This window comes from Falco peregrinus, chromosome 10, assembly GCF_023634155.1.
Source record: "Falco peregrinus isolate bFalPer1 chromosome 10, bFalPer1.pri, whole genome shotgun sequence".
NCBI lineage: Eukaryota > Metazoa > Chordata > Aves > Falconiformes > Falconidae > Falco > Falco peregrinus.
In genome coordinates this window covers 28,314,990-28,332,425 of record NC_073730.1, presented here as the reverse complement: position 1 = coordinate 28,332,425, position 17,436 = coordinate 28,314,990, and the positions used below count along the sequence as shown (strand labels likewise).

At 46.3% G+C, this 17,436-nt stretch overlaps 2 protein-coding genes across 2 annotated transcripts; both read left to right on the top strand.

The window, feature by feature from the left end:
• Positions 1-673: 673 nt before the first annotated feature.
• Positions 674-12,535, top strand: TXNDC12 (thioredoxin domain containing 12). The gene is made up of 7 exons (XM_055814932.1): positions 674-912; positions 2,912-2,972; positions 8,437-8,489; positions 9,057-9,130; positions 9,682-9,751; positions 9,841-9,924; positions 10,315-12,535. Exons 1-7 carry the CDS (start codon positions 822-824, stop codon positions 10,392-10,394), a joined length of 513 nt encoding a protein of 170 aa, XP_055670907.1. The 5' UTR covers positions 674-821; the 3' UTR covers positions 10,395-12,535.
• On the top strand, positions 2,979-6,094 carry KTI12 (KTI12 chromatin associated homolog). The gene has a single exon (XM_055814931.1). It carries the CDS (start codon positions 4,676-4,678, stop codon positions 5,396-5,398), a length of 723 nt encoding a protein of 240 aa, XP_055670906.1. The 5' UTR covers positions 2,979-4,675; the 3' UTR covers positions 5,399-6,094.
• Positions 12,536-17,436: the final 4,901 nt, after the last annotated feature.

The following is a 17,436-nucleotide window of genomic DNA, read 5'->3' as shown; positions in this document are numbered from 1 at the left end:
CCCAACCAGCTGGGCTGTGGCATACAAAGGCACCCACTCCGGTTGTGGTGCAACCAGAGATGCTTCATTGTACAGAGAAGCTCATATTTGTATCTCTGAGGCCGGGTACAAATTCCATCTGTATGTACCACCAGGCTCAGGGCAGAAGCCATTCATGAAGTTACATAGTTACATATCACTACAAGCATGCAGACACCTATTTGCTACTAGATAACCATGTTTATGTTACTCTCCTTCACAATACCCAAGCTGTTCTCTCATCTCCTCCAGGTCAGAGATCCATCCTCCTCTCGTATCTCTCTTCAGACATTCTCTATCCTCCTGCCTCTTATCTCCCATCAGTAATGGTCAGACACTCTCCGTACTCCTCTCACACATCTCTCTTCAGACATTCTCTATCCTCCTCTCCCACACTGGACAACTCTTGAGGGCAGCAGGACGAAAGGGATTTATTTGGGAGGAGAAAATAAGCCCGGAACCCACTGCTCCCGGCCGGGTAACCCCTGACTCCGTACGCAGAGTGCCGGGGCCCGCCGTGACTGTGCTCCGCTGGCCGGGAGGGAACGAGCGGGGCCCGCGGCGGGGCACGGGGCGGCCCCGCAGCCCGCTCCCTCCCCCGGCACCCGAGCGGCGAGGGCGGCGCACCGCCCACATCCGCCGCACATCACTTCCTGGGCTTTAAAAAAAAAAAAAAAAGAAGGAAAAGAAAAAGAAAGAAAGGAAAAAAAAAAAAAAAAAAAAAGCTCACCGGAGCGGGTCCGGTCCCGTCTCGGAGGTTTGGGGGCCGCAGCCGGGGCGCCGCCGCTGCCCGCGCCGACACCATGAAGGCTCAGCCCGCGGCAGCCTCCGTCTTCTGCCTGTGCCTGGTGCTGGCGGGCCGCGCCGCCTGCGCCGCCGAGGGGCTCGGAAAGGGTCAGGAAAGCGTTTCCTCGGGCTTCTCCTCTCGGCTTCGGTCACCGCCGCGGTGGGGCCGGGGGGGCGCGGGGCGGGGGACCGGGCCCTGCCGCCGCGCTTCGGGGGGCCGCCGGCTGCGTCTGACTGTAAAGACGAGGGGGCTGTGAGCAGCCTTTGCCGTCCCGGCCGAACCCCGAGAGTTCCCCTTGCGAGGGACCCCGCCTTTACGTGGCGAAGGCCCGGGGGGGAGGGCGCAGCGCTTCGGTGCCCCCCCCGCCCGGCAGGTGCTGCGGGGCCCGGGCAGCCCGGGCAGGCGGCGGATGGCGCTTCCCGCTCCCCTTCCCGCCCGCCTCGGCCTCCCGCTCCCTCAGCGCCGCTCCCCGGCTCTCCCGGGCTGGCCCGGGCCTCCCCGGGTGATGCCGTGCCTGGCATCCTGGTCCGGCCCCGGGGGCGGCTGTAGCCTGCCTTAGGGAGACATCTCCCTGCAGGGCTGGTGGTAACGCCGTGCGGGCAATGACAGCAAAGCTTCGTGGTGGGGACCTCCGTCACCCCCCTTTTGTCTTAACAGTTAGTTCCTCAGATGACTTTCATTCAAAGGAAACACTCCGTAATGCATCCTGTAAAGCTTTTAAAACTGAAGCTTGTCACAAAGTGGGTTTCGGTTTGAAAACAAGCTTTCAGAAGGTGTTTCCTCGCTAGAACAGCTGTTTCAACGTGTTGGGCTTCAAATGGAATAGCTGACCTGTCAATAATTCTGAGTAAACGTGGTTTATGCTAACCCAACTGTTTTTTTGCTCTGCTACATGCAGCCGGTACACACGCAGCCCTGTCTGACGCTGCCTCTGCAGCGGGTACGTGTGTGAGATTGCACATGGATGGGGCATTCCCATCTTACCGCTAGCACAACTAAGTATTTGATGTATTACATCGTCTGTGTTCACAGTTGTTAGTATCAGGACGGAAGATAAGGTAATAAAAATACTGTGCCAACTGTTCAAACTTCTCAGATGCTGATCTAAGATGCCACAAGGTTTTGCTGACCATGTTTTTTGGCTTTCTCTGGCTGCTTTGCCATAGCTGTCTGCTGGGGACAGTGTCCACTTTCCCCTGTGTCAGCAGTCGGAAATCTGTGGCTCCTGACCCCCGTGTAGCCCCCAACATCTGCCCCCCTCAGCACCCTGGGTACTGGGGGTTGCTGACTAATTCAAACCCTCAGTGATGGGAAGGGGCAAGCTGAGGCTGCTGTTTGGTCATCCCGGCGTTACTGGAGCCATGAGACCTCTGAGGAGCTCTTCCAGGGGTGCTCCCCTACAAACAATTCCTGGATCCCCTGTGTCTCAGCTCTCCGTGTGCCTTTCGGCCATGTGCTGTGTTGGCCACAGGGTCAAAAAACCTGGCAGCCCCTGCTTTGCAGCTGATAAACCTATGCTCGCAACTGACATAACAAGACTTGTTGTCTGGACGTGGGATAAAATATTGCCTCTGTTGTTCAGTCACCGTAACATTCAGAAATCTGTAGTGGCATTCTTTCTCACTCTTTGATGTTATTATCATCAGCAGTAATACTTAGCATCATAGTTGTAGAGCAATTAATGATCGTATGTTGGCCTAGGAATTTTTAAGTTTCACTTCAGTTCACATACAGTGGGATTTAGGAAGCCAAATGCTGACATGTTGGTCATTAATCTGTTGGTAAATGTTCACAGATTAAAAAAGAATAGGGAGTAATCAGAAGGCCCATCAATTTTAATCTCTGCTTGGGGGATTTTGGTGTCATTACCATATATGTAAAATATTCATGATTGTGGTATGTTTTTGTTAATTAATTTCAGTGGGATTCCTCATAAGACTCTGTAGGTTGTAAGTATTTGCAGAAGTCTTTCCAGAACTGGGGATTATAGTTGGCTTTAAAAAAAGAACATAAAATGAGTTGAAAATATTCTTAAGGGTTGGACCGTTCTCGTCTGTTAATGACATGTTAAAACACACAGCGTTTATAAACCCTTCTCTCTGGCAGGTTTTGGAGATCATATTCATTGGCGAACGCTAGAAGATGGGAAGAAAGAGGCAGCAGCCAGGTATGTTAGCCAGTTATAAATACAGAAAAGCGTCTTTAAAAACGTTCACAAAAACTGCATCAATCCTGAATTTCACCACAGAAAATAGTAATTATTAACAAACATGAGGGTGGTTTAGGAGACTGTTGATCCCTGTCGCTTATTGGAGAGAAAACAGTGTTTTGTTAACTTTGCTGAGGCACCACTGCAGTCTAATTAAATGACTGAAGTCCTAGCACGTCTTTGAAACGAGAAGAAAATAATATTTATCACAGCAAAGAAAGATGTGGTTCTCAAACCCACAAATGCATGTTTAAGGAGTACTTGATCCCCTTGAGCTCAGTGCTAATACCTTTGGTAAAATTCAATGTGCCATCAAAATTCAGATGACGCCTCAGTGTGGGATGAGAGTTATTTTGTTACCCTCTGCAGAAAAAGCGTCAAAGTTTCAAACTCTGGTGGACTGCTAAGTTGTTTAGTAGAACCTTTTCTGGGTTAAGAATGCTGTCTCGATGAAAAGGTGAAAAAACTACATTTGGACACATTTATTTCCTCAGAATTTCTTCTGTTTCTTGTTAAAATGTCAGAAGGAAAATTATATGCTTGTACTTTTAAATTTATAACCTAGATCTGACAATGCAGACATGAGTGGAAATTCATTATGCCTTCCAGGTTTGCTGTTTGAATTCTGCTCTCAGACTGATCCATCTGGCGAGTTCTATGCTCTGGTGTAGACACCGAATGAACCCAGATGGTACAGTTCAGAAGTCTTCCAGGTTTTCATAACTGGGTATTTTAGATGGTGAGCTCTGGGGTTAGGCAAGGATGAGTGCTTCTGCTCAGAAAGGCGCTGCAGCAAGGCTGGGCGTCACGTGTGCCCGCTCCTTTCCCTGCGGGAAGCACAGACCTGCTCCATGCTGTGAGCTCGGCAGCACTCACTGGAGCATTACTGAGTTGAAGGATTAGGAGAAACCGCCAGGAGTGAAGGAAAGCTAAACCTAAAGTGAATTTTGGTTCGAAGTCTGACCTGAGGTCAGGAGATGAAAAATTGCACAAAATGAGCGGTTCTGCATCAAGTGAGATGCATCAGAGCTAGTGGTCTGGGAAGTCTTAAGATGTAGGTTTCTGTTCTGTACAGCCTGGGTGTGTGGGAGATGCTGGAGACACCTCGTTCATCTGTTCCCGGTGGGGATCCGACGACGCGCATGCTCCCGGAGCGGGAGATTCACTCTCGGGAGGGGGGGAGCTATTTGAGTAGGAGGTCGTGATCTCCCATTACCACAATTATTTTATCCTAGTGCCCTTGAATCTCATCACTTCGGTAGTATTTCTTTTAGCAATTAGCACGTCCTAGTCAGAAGGCTACTGATTTACATTCCTGTCGAGCGCATCTGCATCTGTGCTAATTGTCCCTTTTGGAGGGCAGTGGGCCGAGCCCCAGACCATCTCTCGCAGCACGGCTCCTGCCTGCTGATGGTTCCCGTTTTCGGTGCAGCTCCTGCCTGCACAGTTTTAGGTTTTTCACTATATTTTCTGGCATCACCGAGGGGCTCCCCACGCCAGCCCGCGGCCCCGCGGCGGCTCCGGCGCAGACCGCGGTTGCCCGGCGACCCCGTGTGTGTGTGTGTCTCCGTCTGTCTGTCTGTGTCTGTGTGTGTGTCTGTGTGACCCGAGCGGAAGCAGTCGCCGTCCCCATCCGGGTCAGGGCGGCGGCGGGCCGGAGGATGCCGCTGGTGGTGCTGTGCGGGCGGCCGGGCAGCGGCAAGAGCCGGCGGGCCGCGGAGCTGCAGGCGGCGCTGGGCGGCCCGGAGCGGCCGGCGCACGTCGTGGCCGAGGCGGAGGGCGGCCGGGCGGCGCTGCGGGCCGAGGTAGAGCGGCGGCTGAGCCGGCGGGACGTGGTGATCGTGGACGCGGGCAACGAGCTGCGGAGCATCCGCTACGAGCTGTACTGCGCGGCGCGGCAGGCGGGCACGGCGCGCTGCCTGCTGCACTGCGCCGGCGGCCCGGGCGGGCACGGCCAGCCGCCCTTCGAGGCCCCCGACCCGCGCAACCGCTGGGACCGGCCGCTCTTCACGGTGCACGGGGAGGAGCCGCTGCCGCTGGCCGACATCCGCGCCGCCCTGTTCGAGAGCGCCCCGCCGCCGCCGCACCGCGCCACCCGCCCGCAGCCCCTCCAGTCCAGCGGCTTCCTCCACCAGCTCGACCGAGCCACCCAGGAGGTGCTGGCCGCCGTCGTGGCCGCCCAGCGGAGCGGGGCGCAGCCCGGGGAGGTGATCCGGGTCCCCGGCGTCACCGAGGGGCTGGTGCTGAGCCGGCCGGTGAGCGTGGCCGAGCTGAGCCGCCTGCGGAGGCAGTTCATCAGCTACACCAAGATGCAGCCCAGCGACGAAAACTTGCCCCAGCTGGCCAGCATGTTCCTGCAGTACCTGAGCCGCAGCATCCAGTGAGCTGTCACCTGTGCCACGCACAGCAGTGGCCCTGGTCCGCTACCAAAGTACTCGCACCAGCAAGGACATCCCTTCCAGCCACAGCGTGGACATCCGGCATCCTGCGTGTCGGACCATGTGGCAGCAGCAGCTCTGGGAAGATGGATGCCGTGTCCCTGCAGCAGCTGAGCGAGCTGCAGTGCTAAGAGGGCCTGTAGCGATGCTGTTTCCCCACCCCAACGTTCTGCCCACTTGCATCTTTCAGAAAGGAGTAGGCTGCCGTTGCATACCCAAGCAAGTCAAGCCTCCTATGGAGGCATAATTCCCAGTAATCAAATGGTGTCTGAACATGAAAGCCCAGAGGGTGGTGACTGCAGGGAAAAGGCATGTGTATGTCTCGAACAAGAAGATTTTTTCCAAGGCTGTCTCCAGATCATGTCAAACTGCAGAAGAGACTTCAAGTCCAGAACTGGAACAGGCTGTATTTTTGGGATGCAACCGTTTCAGGAACTCAAACTGAAGCCAAGAGATAGATTTGCAAACTCTGTACTAAGAAGGGTGCTGGCTTAGCAAACTTAAGTTTCTCTGTTTCAAGTTTAATAATAAAGTGTGTGCCTTAAATGGAGTAAAGTCTTAACTTACCTGCAGGACTATTTTATTGAGATAATTTGCTATGTCTTTTCTCTACAAGTTCATCATTAAACACCTTTAAAACCACCGATTGTATAAGAATGAGTGTTCTCATAGGAAAAATGAGCTAAAATGACAGTGTCTGTTCTGGGTGGAACTCTCCCATAAGTTTGTACCAGCTGTGAAGGGTAACTTAGTTTTGCGCTTAGTTTCAAAGAATTTCAGTCTTTGCTATACCCCATGTATAGCTTATATAAACTTTTCACTTTCTGGTGGGTTCTTCATCCCTCATTTTACGAAACGGTGGCTTTTTGTATGTGTCATGCCCCCCGGGTGAAGTGGGGCAGGAAGGGTTACTTCGGTTACGGTGGCTGTTCATCTGACATACCAGCTGCTAGGTGGACTTACGCATTGCAGAACTGAGAAATTACTACAAAAATGTTTTGATGTAAGTAAGTTTCCTTTGCCAGTCAAAGTGAAGAGAATAAAGCTGAGAAAACACATTCAGTATCTTAAACTTCTGTGAGTTCTCCCTAAGATTTGGTATTTCAAGTCTCTGAGTGCTTCCATTTAAAACCTGCTTTGAAAATTTATCTTAACTTTAAAAAAAATTGTATTGCAGTATCCATTACCAGACAGGTGAACTTTTCTGACTGAAACACTGACCCTTCATGATAGGAACAATGTATTTTCCAGCCTTAAATCAGCCTCTCCTCAAGAAAGAGGCAAAATCATGTTGGACCATATGGAAACTATATAAAAAAAGTGTGTTTTCATCATCAGGGAGAGGACACTGATGCAATACAAGCTTTGCTAGGGAAATGTGTATTCTTCCTCCTCACTGCAAACAGAATCCTATGTAAAGATGGTAGTGGTTAAGAACTACTGTATGTTGTTAATGGCTTCCTCTCCACCCTTTCCTGGCTCTGAAGGCCATAACTGAATGCTGCTACGGAGAGATTTCCTTTCATATCTATCTACAGTTAAAGAAAAACTCGGTACATCAGTTCTGCTAGTAATTGATTTAGTTGCTGCTATGTGCGTAGGCGTTTGTAATTTCTGTGTGTGAGAATTGTACTTTAACCACTAGTATGGTAACAGTTTATACAATAGCAGAAAGTTTACGGTTTGCTTTGCTTGGCATATCCTGAAAAAAGTATCCATATAGTATGTTCTCTCTGGGTTCCTTCCTTTCCTTCACCTGCTTGGAGGCTGTTCTTTCTGTTCTGGAAGCTATAGCATTATTACCAGCTTCCCTTGGATATTATTTATTAGGAAGAGAAAAGGGATGAGATTCCTGATTGCTTTTTCTTAGTTTATTGCCTTAGTCAGCATTCACCAGTTCAGCTGCTGGATGGTAGAAACAATGAAAGTGTTAGTAAGGACTTTGGGGTGAGGGAAGTGTGGAGGTAAGAATTGTACTACCTGGGTTTGCTCAATAGCAACAAAACTCACCCGTAGTTGTATCACTTTTCTTGTTAGAAAGGTGAAATTGGTGGAAAAGTCAGGAGCAGTGAAGTGGTGGATTAATTGCATCAGCAGCGCTAACAACAGGAAATACATGAAATTTATAGTGTCTTCAAGGCCCCTTTGTCTTGTTGCCTGGTGCAGCCTGAATAGATTATAAAGAGACGTCGAGCTACTGAACCTGGTAAGCTTGACTTTGTCAGAAGGTGAAATGCTAAAGGGATTTTTGAAGAACAGAGTTAAATGAAACAAATCAGGGCAATGGAAACAACCTTTGGGTAGCGTAGGTAGTAAAGGTCAAGTGAATTATTTGGGAAGAGAGAGAGAATAATAAAAAATAAATTTGGTCCTTTTGCATTTATTTAGGCTGCAGTTCCACGCAGGCCCCCTGCTCCTTCTTCATCCTGGCACTTGTCCCATTTGTCACAGATCTGTACAAGCATACCAACGTGTAGGAAGCTAGCTGGGCAGCTAGAGGGTTTGCTAGGGTACTGTGTTCGATTATTGCTCAGTAGAGGGTCTTATCACAGGAGGTGACCGATGTGTACAGACTGTAATGGGGAGAGGGGCAGTTACATGATTGTCATTCACTGGATTGCCTGTAGCAGCCACAAAAATCCATCCTGAGATCTCTCAAGCAGCTGGTGTCTCTAAGCCTTTCCAGTAAAAAAGCACATGACCGGTTGCGTATCTGAGCAAATCTAAACTAGTGAGAGCAAATCTTCCAAAGAGAAAGTATCTTCTACACAAACAGTTATAATAAATTATTATTATACATATTTTAAGATTGGGAAAACTTTTTGCAAGACAACCTTAGAACACAGCAGAATCTCTTTACATCTCTCATTTGCTGTTGCATTTAGCCTTTGTAGAAGTTTTGACTGTTAAAACGTACATGTGATAGAACTAGGTTTAGAGACTGAAGTGTAAGCTTTCTTTGACAATTTTCTTTCTCTTTTTAGTGGTTTGCCTCTTATGGTTATCATCCACAAGTCTTGGTGTGGAGCTTGCAAAGGTAAGTGTATTTAATACTAGAGCTTGCTGAAATTTCTAATGAACTTTTGTATACAAATCATGTAACCATGCCAAAAGCCAGCCATGCCTAAATGATGGCAAAATAACAGCTGTGATGCTTGGCTATAAAACATGGAACAGAATGAATGGTCTTTGAGAATTAAGTGTAAATTGCCTTACTTTCAGCTGGTGGTTCTTTGAAGGTGGGGCTTTGTCTCTTTCAGTATTGCAAACAAACAAGCTGGGGTAAGGGTTAAGCTGCAAGGATGAGTTACTTGGGTGAGAACAGTGGTTTGCAGCAAGCTTTTTGCTTCTGTTCAAATGTGACTGCATGTGCCTTGGCCAGGCTTCATCATGGCTGCCCAGCAAGGATTGCTTCAGTTCTTTTCTGTTCTGAGCTTGGCTTGAACAGTTTGGTACATATATTCCATTTACTCACTGCTTATCAAAAAGTACCAGCTCTCCAGAGGGAGGAAAGAAGTTGAGATTTTGATGATGACCTGAAAACCTGAAATCTTTTCCACTGTCTTTACACACCTCTTTTTTTTCTCCCCGCCCCCCTATTTAGCTTTAAAGCCGAAGTTTGCTGAATCCAAGGAGATCTCTGAACTTGCCCATAATTTCATTATGGTCAACCTGGAGGTAGGCTGCCCTGTGATTTGTATCTATGTTACTGCCTAGCCATTAAACATTTGGAGTCTTACTTAACTGGTTGCATCCTGTTTTGTGTACATCCGAAATCCTGCATTCCTGCATAGGTAGTCAGGATTGATTGATATAGCTGATTGTTTTAAAAAGAATTTTCTTTAGTCTGTTTATTTTAATTGTGTTTATAAACCTGGCTCTTTGCCATTGTCTCTTTAACAGTTTGTACCTTGTGTCATTCTGTTGCCACAATAAAGGAATTTATATTCATGCTCTCATGACGTATCAGACATTCCTACACCAAAGTGGAGCATTTAATGCAAATCGACAGAACAGAAAAAAATACTGTTATTTTCACAAATGATGCTTGCTTAGGTAAAAATAATTTTCTTTCCTTTGAGAGGGGAAGATGCTGCAATTACCTAGCATCTCTTCAAGATGTAAATTGCTCAGGGTAAATGGAATCTAAAGGCAATAGCTTGTTTCTTTAAAATGAGTGCTGTGATATCTTGCTAGTATGTCCCCTCTCTTCTGCCTTGGTTTGGTAGGATGATGAAGAGCCAAAGGATGAAGCCTTTAGTCCTGATGGAGGTTACATTCCCAGAATCCTTTTCATGGGTAAGGGATCCACAGCTGTTGTATTCACTCACAGGGCTGTGTTGCTGTTGTTGCCACCTAAATATCCTATTTGTTTTCTTGTTTTGTAGACCCCAGTGGAAAAGTCCACCCAGAAATCATAAATGAGAAGGGAAACCCCAGCTACAAGTATTTCTATACCAATGCTGATCAAGGTACATGCAAAGTAGTTTGAAGTGCATTTTTAGTGAGATGAAACTCTGATACTTTACAGCATAACTGAGAGCTGTTAGATACAATGTGAGTGAGAGGTTCTTTTATGCCTTGAGGAACCATATTCAGAATCATGATTCACCTCAATACCTACTATAATGTCTATAGGACCTAAACTTTGTCTCCAGCTGTGGCATGGAAAATCATGCAATTTGCATGATCCAGCTACAGATAGTTGGGAAAAGGGTACAGGACTGGTTTCTTTTCCCCACAGGTTAATTTGTTGATCTACATGCTGTAACTGTATTGTTTTAAAACACTTTCATCACCAGTTCATCATGATGTTTTCATCTTAAGATTAATATTTGATATCTCTCTGTCTAATCTTTCAGTTGTCCAAGGGATGAAGGAGGCCCAGGAGAAGCTAACGGGTGATGCTTTCAAACAAAAGCACCTGGGAGACGAACTATAATGAATACACTGAATGATGCTTTTCCATGACTTCAAAACTCTAAAAGGAAATGATTAAACAGACCGAGAATGTAGATGCACTGAGGGGACATAATTGTCCTGTCAACAATGTTAGGTTAAACCCTGTTTGGAGTTCGCACACATGCATCAGTTAGTGTTATCTCCTCCTCTGCCTGGCAGTGTGTACTGTGATGGTTATTTGCAACTAGGTAATGTGAAAACACATCACACTGTGTGTTTGAGCAACCACTAATATTTGGTGTTAAAAGGGAGGTGTGTAGGGCAAAACATTTGAGGACAAACAGTGTGATTGGAATAACTAGAAGTAGCCAACATTTTGATGCTTAATCAGGGTTGGATTCCTCTTTTCTCACTAGTATTATGTGATCCCATTGTTTTTACTGGGGATTCCTATGAATGGGGCATGTTCCTGGGCCAGGTGTTTTCTAGACATCCCAAACCATTAATTCAGTCACTAAGCCAAGTAGGATAAATTTCATGAATGTCCAAGTAGCATGTGAAATTATTAGCTCTGCAAACATATTTTTGTGTAAAACTGTGTGTGATTCATCTTCATTTGCCTTTGGGCAGCAATTTAACTTTTTCCTTACGCACTCACCTTTTGATTGTTTTATCAAGTGAGGGTGGGTTATGTTGAAGCTTTACGGGGATTCCCCTTGTATTCTTTGAATGTTTTTTGGCGAATGCCTTGCCATCACATTGTACTGTATTTTTGTACCAGGGTGAAAAATTAAACCTTTTTAAACATAAGCATGCAGACAGTGTTTTTTGGTAAAGGGCATAGCTTCCCATTCTTAAGGATGGGGGGAATATATTTTTGTTTATGTTGCAGTGGTTATTAATATTGAATGTCACAGCTGAAGAAGGTTTTTCTCCTTTTTATAATTAAAAAGACAACAGCTGGTTTTCCCTGTAATTAAAATTCAGCCATTTTTGTACTACCTATACAGTTGAGGGCAGGGTAATACCTAGTGTTTATCTACTGGAACTGAAAAGAAAAATAGAGGAGGAAAAAAATCACCTCTTGTGACCTGCTGGAAACGCTTTTCCTAATGCAGCCCAGGGAGCTGTTTGGCGCCTTTGCCACAAGGGCGCATTGCTGGTTCATGGTCAACTTGTTCTCCACAAACTCCAACACTGTCCTCTCCAAAGCTGCTTTCCAGACTGTCAGCCACCAGCCTGTACGGGTGCACAGGTTATTCCTCCCCAGGTGAAAGACTCTGCATTTCCCTTTCCTGAACTTCCTGACAACCCTCTCTCCCCATTTCTCCAGCCTGTTGAGGTCCTTCTGAATGGCAGGACAACTGTCTGGTTATAATCTGCTCTCCCCAGTTTTGTATCATCTGCCAGTTTGCTGAGGGTGGAGTCTTGTCCGTTCATCCAGGCTGTTAATGAAGATGTTGAGTTATCAACCCCAAGGGTTCTCCACTAGCGATGAGCCCTTTTCAGCCCAGCAGTTCTGTCAGTTTTCCATCCACCTCACTGCCCATTTATTTAAGTTGTATTTCATCAGTTTGTCTATGAGGATGCTATGGGAGATAGTGTTGAAAGCCTTAGTAAAGCCAAAACAAACATCACCTACTGCTCTCCCCTTGTCCACCAAACTAGTCATTTAAAGCAAAAAAATCCTGTCTAAAGGCACTTGTCATAACTTCCCATAACCAACACAGAGATCATTTTCTACAGATAATTTTTGAGGAGCTATCTGAGGACATTAGGTAGGGAAAATTGTTGTGTGCAATAAACCCAACTTGTCTACTGAGTCTGTTTTTACTGTTCAATAGCATTATAAATTTTACTTTCCAGACCAGTCTGCCTTTACGGGATTTTTGACACCAAAACTCAGTTGGGCACTAAAAGACAAGGACTCAGTGGAAATAATGGAATTATTGCACATTACTATTACCCTGCTCAGCTACTAAATGTTATCTACAGGTTTTATCCTCGGCTTCTCTTGCAAAATTAACAATGAAATTGAACTCGGCGACTATTCTCAAGTTGTATCAGCCTTCAAAGGAAATAATTCTGTGTAAGTCCTGAAAAAGGATTTGTGTTTTGCAAAACTGTCTTTTTTTTCCCCAGCTGTATCACTTGACTTAATAAAAATTAGGTCCTGTCTGATGCTTCTTATTTCATTTATAACCTCAGATTGACACGACTATAAAAAATCATTGCTGTGTCTCTTTTTTACTTGCCACCAGGGGGAGGACTCTGCTTGTTCATTTGGGATATGATTCAACAAATAATTAAAAAAAAAAAATCTCTCATGCCAAATAGCAGAGTGCATCTCTGTGACTTCCCAGGCACGCTTTTGCAGCAGCTCTGCCTTTGCCTTTGCAGTGAAATTACAGCCTGTAAGATGTACATTGTTTGTCCCTTTCTTTGCAAAACGCTCTGATGTCAGAAGCAACACAGCCTCAAAGTAATTTTTTAAAAGTTCTTCATCTACAGACATCTCCCTTCAGTGACGGATGTGGGCAATGCGCGACCATCCTCAAAAATTTACTCTCCCTCACCTCTTCTATCATGCATCTCCTTTCCTTCAGCACTTTATGCCTTCCAGACTTGCAACTTCCAAAGGAAAAAAATACTCCGTGATCCTTTTTACTTTGTTATCTGCCTGCCTCCTTTCTCTCTAATTCTTCCTACCCTCTATATTCAGACATGGTGAGCTGGTACAGGTTCCCCACCCTCCCTTCTACTTGCTTTTTTCTAGATTATGCTTTTGTCCTCTGCAGCAAGATGGAGCTTGGCACCTGCTAGCCTGCTTGGCATTTAGCTGGGGTCTTGATAGAGTACGACATAAATGCTGCCACAGCTTGATTGCCAGGGGCAGCTAGTTAACAAGTGTGAAAGCTGTTTCACCTCTCTGGATTGCAGGCTAAACTTACTTTTGACCTGTTACTTAAATATTTTTCTACCAGTTAGTTTTACACCTGGGCATTTTAGTTGCTAATGCAGAATCTTTTACGCTCTTCTCCTTTTTAATCTAGATTAGGTGATACTGCAGGTTGGCATTTTCCTCTGTGCAGAGAGATACATCTTGAACCTTCCATCCAATGGTTGCTTTGTCTGTGTTGTGTAACTTTATGCACACAAGCAGCTCCACTGGGTTTAGAATTGCTGCTTACAGGTCAGTGTGTGTTGTAGTTGCATTTAAAGTTAATTATACACTGCAGCAGCTCAACTGTGCACAGTAACCAAGGCCTCAGATTAGTTTGCCCCCATCAGTTTGTTCTGTGTGTTGCCCATCTGCGTATGACTTGCAGTAAACCTGCATACTTACATAACTTCTTTGGATGCAATCCCTTTGGATACTTAGCTTCTGCTCCGCTTGTGGTGATAACAAAACCCAAAGACACTTCAGATTTCTTAGTATAGACCCGGGGAGCTGCCAGGCCAAATCAACCTCATGTAAACAAACATGCTGTCAGCGCTCTTTCTCCCAGACACAACCCACAGAGGGAAAAAAAAACCCCAAAGTTAATTAAAGAGTGACTGGATTGCAGCTAGCCATCTGGCAGCCTGGGAGCAGAGGTTGCTTTGTGCACCTGGGGCTGAGCAGGCTTTAAGGAAGTGTCAGCTAGAGACACGGGAAACCTTTCCTTTGCCGTGCTTAGCAGCAGGGAACAAACGTGCAACAACCAAGAACGCCAGCGTGGCCAGGGTGGCCCGCCCATCATCCTGGCATGCTGAGTTTAGTAGTCATTTACTTCAAATGCGCTTTTGTCCCCGTGGCTGTTTGCCTGCCATCGTATCTAGCCTGTGTCAAACTGCTAGTGAGCTTCATTCATTGCCTTCACTTACAGCTTGTGTAACAAATACCTCTGAAGTGAGGTATTATTAAACCCGTATGAATGCAAGGTCGTATATCCACGGAGGTGATGAAACTTTCCTTAACTTTTGGCAAGAGGAGAGGCATTTGCATTTGCATTATGCTGTGATATTTATCTGCAGCTGACCCAGTATTATGCCTGATTGGGTTTGCCCAACCAGGAGAACCACTCCAGGGCTGTTCCTCGACAAGCATGGCTATAGGTGGATCAAAACTTGAGACCTGAGGATGGAGGTTCAGGAAGCAATAAAGGTGGAATGACACCAAGCAGAACTCTGTTCAGGGCACAGGATAAAAAGGAGAACTTCACTGCAAGTCCACGCTCACCTCAAACAAAGCAAAGCCAAAGGTTGAAGTTTATCTAGAAGACTGCACCCCACTTCCAGACAGTTGTGGAAGTTGTCTTTAGGGCTGACTGGAGAGGGGGGCTTGCTGCCTGGAGGGAGCCCCGAAACGGTCGTGAAGGTCTGTTGAAGTGGTAAAAGTCATTTTGTCTCAAAACTATCAGGCATGTTAATCCAATCCCCCTTTCTTCCTCCAAGATACAGGTGCCAATTTGTTAAGCAGTTTATTTGACTAAACTGCTTTTAGTTTGCTTTTCCTTTCAAAGTTTGCCTAGCGTAAGGAGTGGCTGCACAGAGTTCCCAGGCCTCTCATTGTGTGGGGAGCACCACTCCTGTGGGAGGTGGTGATTCACTCCGGCAGCGCCAGCCCGGTGCGACCACCTCAGCCTGCCCCAAGGAGCGGGAATCTCCACTGACAGGTGCCAGCCAGTTCCTCTGGCCTGTCACAGGCATTGGGGACAGGGTCCAAGATTTGAGTGATCCTCTCCAAGCTGTGAAAAATGTACAATTTTGTAATGGCTGAATCTATAGTAGGTTCCCTTGATTAGTGACCAAAAAAAAAAAAAAAAAAAAAAAGAGACCCCAAACTTCTCTGTTCACAACTATGCTGGAAGCAGGGACTGGCTGACCTGTGCTCATGGCATTCCAGGTTCTGGCTGAGAACACCCAGAGAGGCTGTTACACGCCATGCTGTGCTGGAACTCCTCCCAGGATGGGGCAGAGCAGCCCACCAAGCTTGGTGTGGGCAGCGGGCAGGGTACATCCCAGGCATGGGATCACCGGGTGGGTGCATGCTGTAAAAACAATCGAGCATTTCTGAGCTGCTCCCATGGTCTGCTTTCCTCCAACCAGCACAGGTGTCTTGTTCTCCATTTCCCATCTCCCCGGCATGATGTGGGGGATGAAGGGGAGACAACTTCCTAGAGTTTCCTCCTTCTCAAAAGGGCATGATCCCATTGCTGCCACCCAAGCCAGGGTAAGGGAGTGAAAGCTGACAGCAGCTACGTGAGGAGCCGCAGCAAGGCTGAAGGGGCAGAACAGTCTGGACTGAATTAGATCATTAGAGATCATTTGTTGGTATACACTCGTTTTTTTGGACCATTTTGCACATGCACAGCGTGGTGTAGGTAGATATGCTGCAGAAATATGAATTGATAAGAACTGCAGATGTCCTCCCCGCTTTCTGAGTGTGTTTCAGGACACAACACAATATGCCGTGCATAAAAGAAGATGCATTGGCAGCACGGTCAAATCTGGCTGTCACTTTATTTTGCTATTTCTAATATTATGAACAGTTTTCAAAATCCCATTTGTAAGGATTTTGGTGCGTTAGCCCTGTTAAAGAGAATGAAATTCACACATGTCTTGGGGACACAGCATGGGGCATACATGCTGTTTATTGCACGCTGAAGTGAAGAAGCACCTGGGTGAATGCTACCTATTCAAATAAGGAGAATTTTGTTTCCCCCTTGCAGTTGCCGTGTTTTCACCTAGTTTCCATGGACAACAGCTGGTAATAAGCCAAAACTGCTGCTTTGTGTGCAAACTGTGCTTCTTTGGGATACAGTTTTGTCGGTGTGTGCCCAATGCCTACCACTAGCTTAGACGATGACTCTCTTAGACTCATGATCAATAATATTACTCCTTACAGCATCGCACACAGCAGACCATCACCCTTGATTTAGGTGCTTTGGTGCTGCTCTTGCTTTAGTAATAAATAATCAATAAAATAGTGTTTTTAGAAAAGTGGGAACTGAAGAGATGAAAATTGTTTCCTTAGATCAATTGTACTGTGTGAGGATGCAGTATTTTGAACTAGAAACATAGTGGAGTATGCATGCCGTGCTTGATAAATGTGCTTGCATAACTGCTGTGAGAGAGTGCGATAGAGCCACACATCAGAAAACAAGATAAAGCATAACATCTGCTTTCCCTTCCACCTCCATGGGCTTGTGGGAGTTCTCTTCTGCTTCCTCATTTGCACATCTATAAATTAAAATAATACAGAGCTCTGTCACAGAAAGTTGTGTGAGCAACTCTGGAATGTTAAGTCCTGGAAGGGAAGTACACTGGAAGAGCTAATAATATTGACTCCATAAATTATAGGAATGTGGCTAAACAAAATGATAGACAGAAAGAATCACTACAAATTCCCCTGTCTCCTAATTGCCTGGGGGCACCCCTTCTTCTTTTGGTTAGCCCTGACTGAGAAAAGGCTTGTGCATCAACAGTGGCATTTCAGGGATGGCATGAAATCTGGAAAAGCCTTTGGGAAGTAGGCTGAACAGTGGCTCTGCGCTCATGTCTGCAGTCATGGGATGTTAAATCGGGTGATAACTGAGCAGATGCTCAAGGGACCCTAAGTCATAACGTGTCCTCTGCATCAAAGGTGTAGGTATCTGCCCATGACCACTTGCCTTCCATGTTGGTGCTTTACAGGGCTGTTGGCTCACAATGGTTTGCTAGATTGAGCGTCAGCAGACAGAGGGACATGCGTTATTACCGTCACCACAGACACCATGTTGGGTAGAGTGGAAGTCAGGTTTTGGAAAAGGCAGGGATCACATTTCCCACAGCAATGAGAGCACTGCAAGGAGCTACAAAGACTTTTGTAGGTGTCAAGCTTGCTAGACTGTCTTTAAAATAACTGTTGTAATGAGTCCAGGGTTTTGTTATGCTGTCAGTTATGTCAGGTTGCCTACACAAAGCTGACACCTTGCTTACAGCTTAAATCAGGGCCTGGCTTATATAGCAATAATTTTAGTTGGGGTCTTGATGGCAAATAAATATTTTCATTCTAGATGAGGTTATAAAATCACTCCAGTGCTGTGTAGAATTGTCCC

Excerpts from the sequence above, each read along its gene's own strand:
- TXNDC12 (XM_055814932.1), top strand. The coding sequence starts at position 822 with ATGAAGGCTCAGCCCGCGGCAGCCTCCGTCTTCTGCCTGTGCCTGGTG. Across the intron at positions 8,490-9,056 it reads TTGGTGTGGAGCTTGCAAAG|CTTTAAAGCCGAAGTTTGCT; the intron begins GTAAGTGTATTT and ends CCCCCTATTTAG. Across the intron at positions 9,752-9,840 it reads TCCCAGAATCCTTTTCATGG|ACCCCAGTGGAAAAGTCCAC; the intron begins GTAAGGGATCCA and ends CTTGTTTTGTAG.
- KTI12 (XM_055814931.1), top strand. The coding sequence starts at position 4,676 with ATGCCGCTGGTGGTGCTGTGCGGGCGGCCGGGCAGCGGCAAGAGCCGG.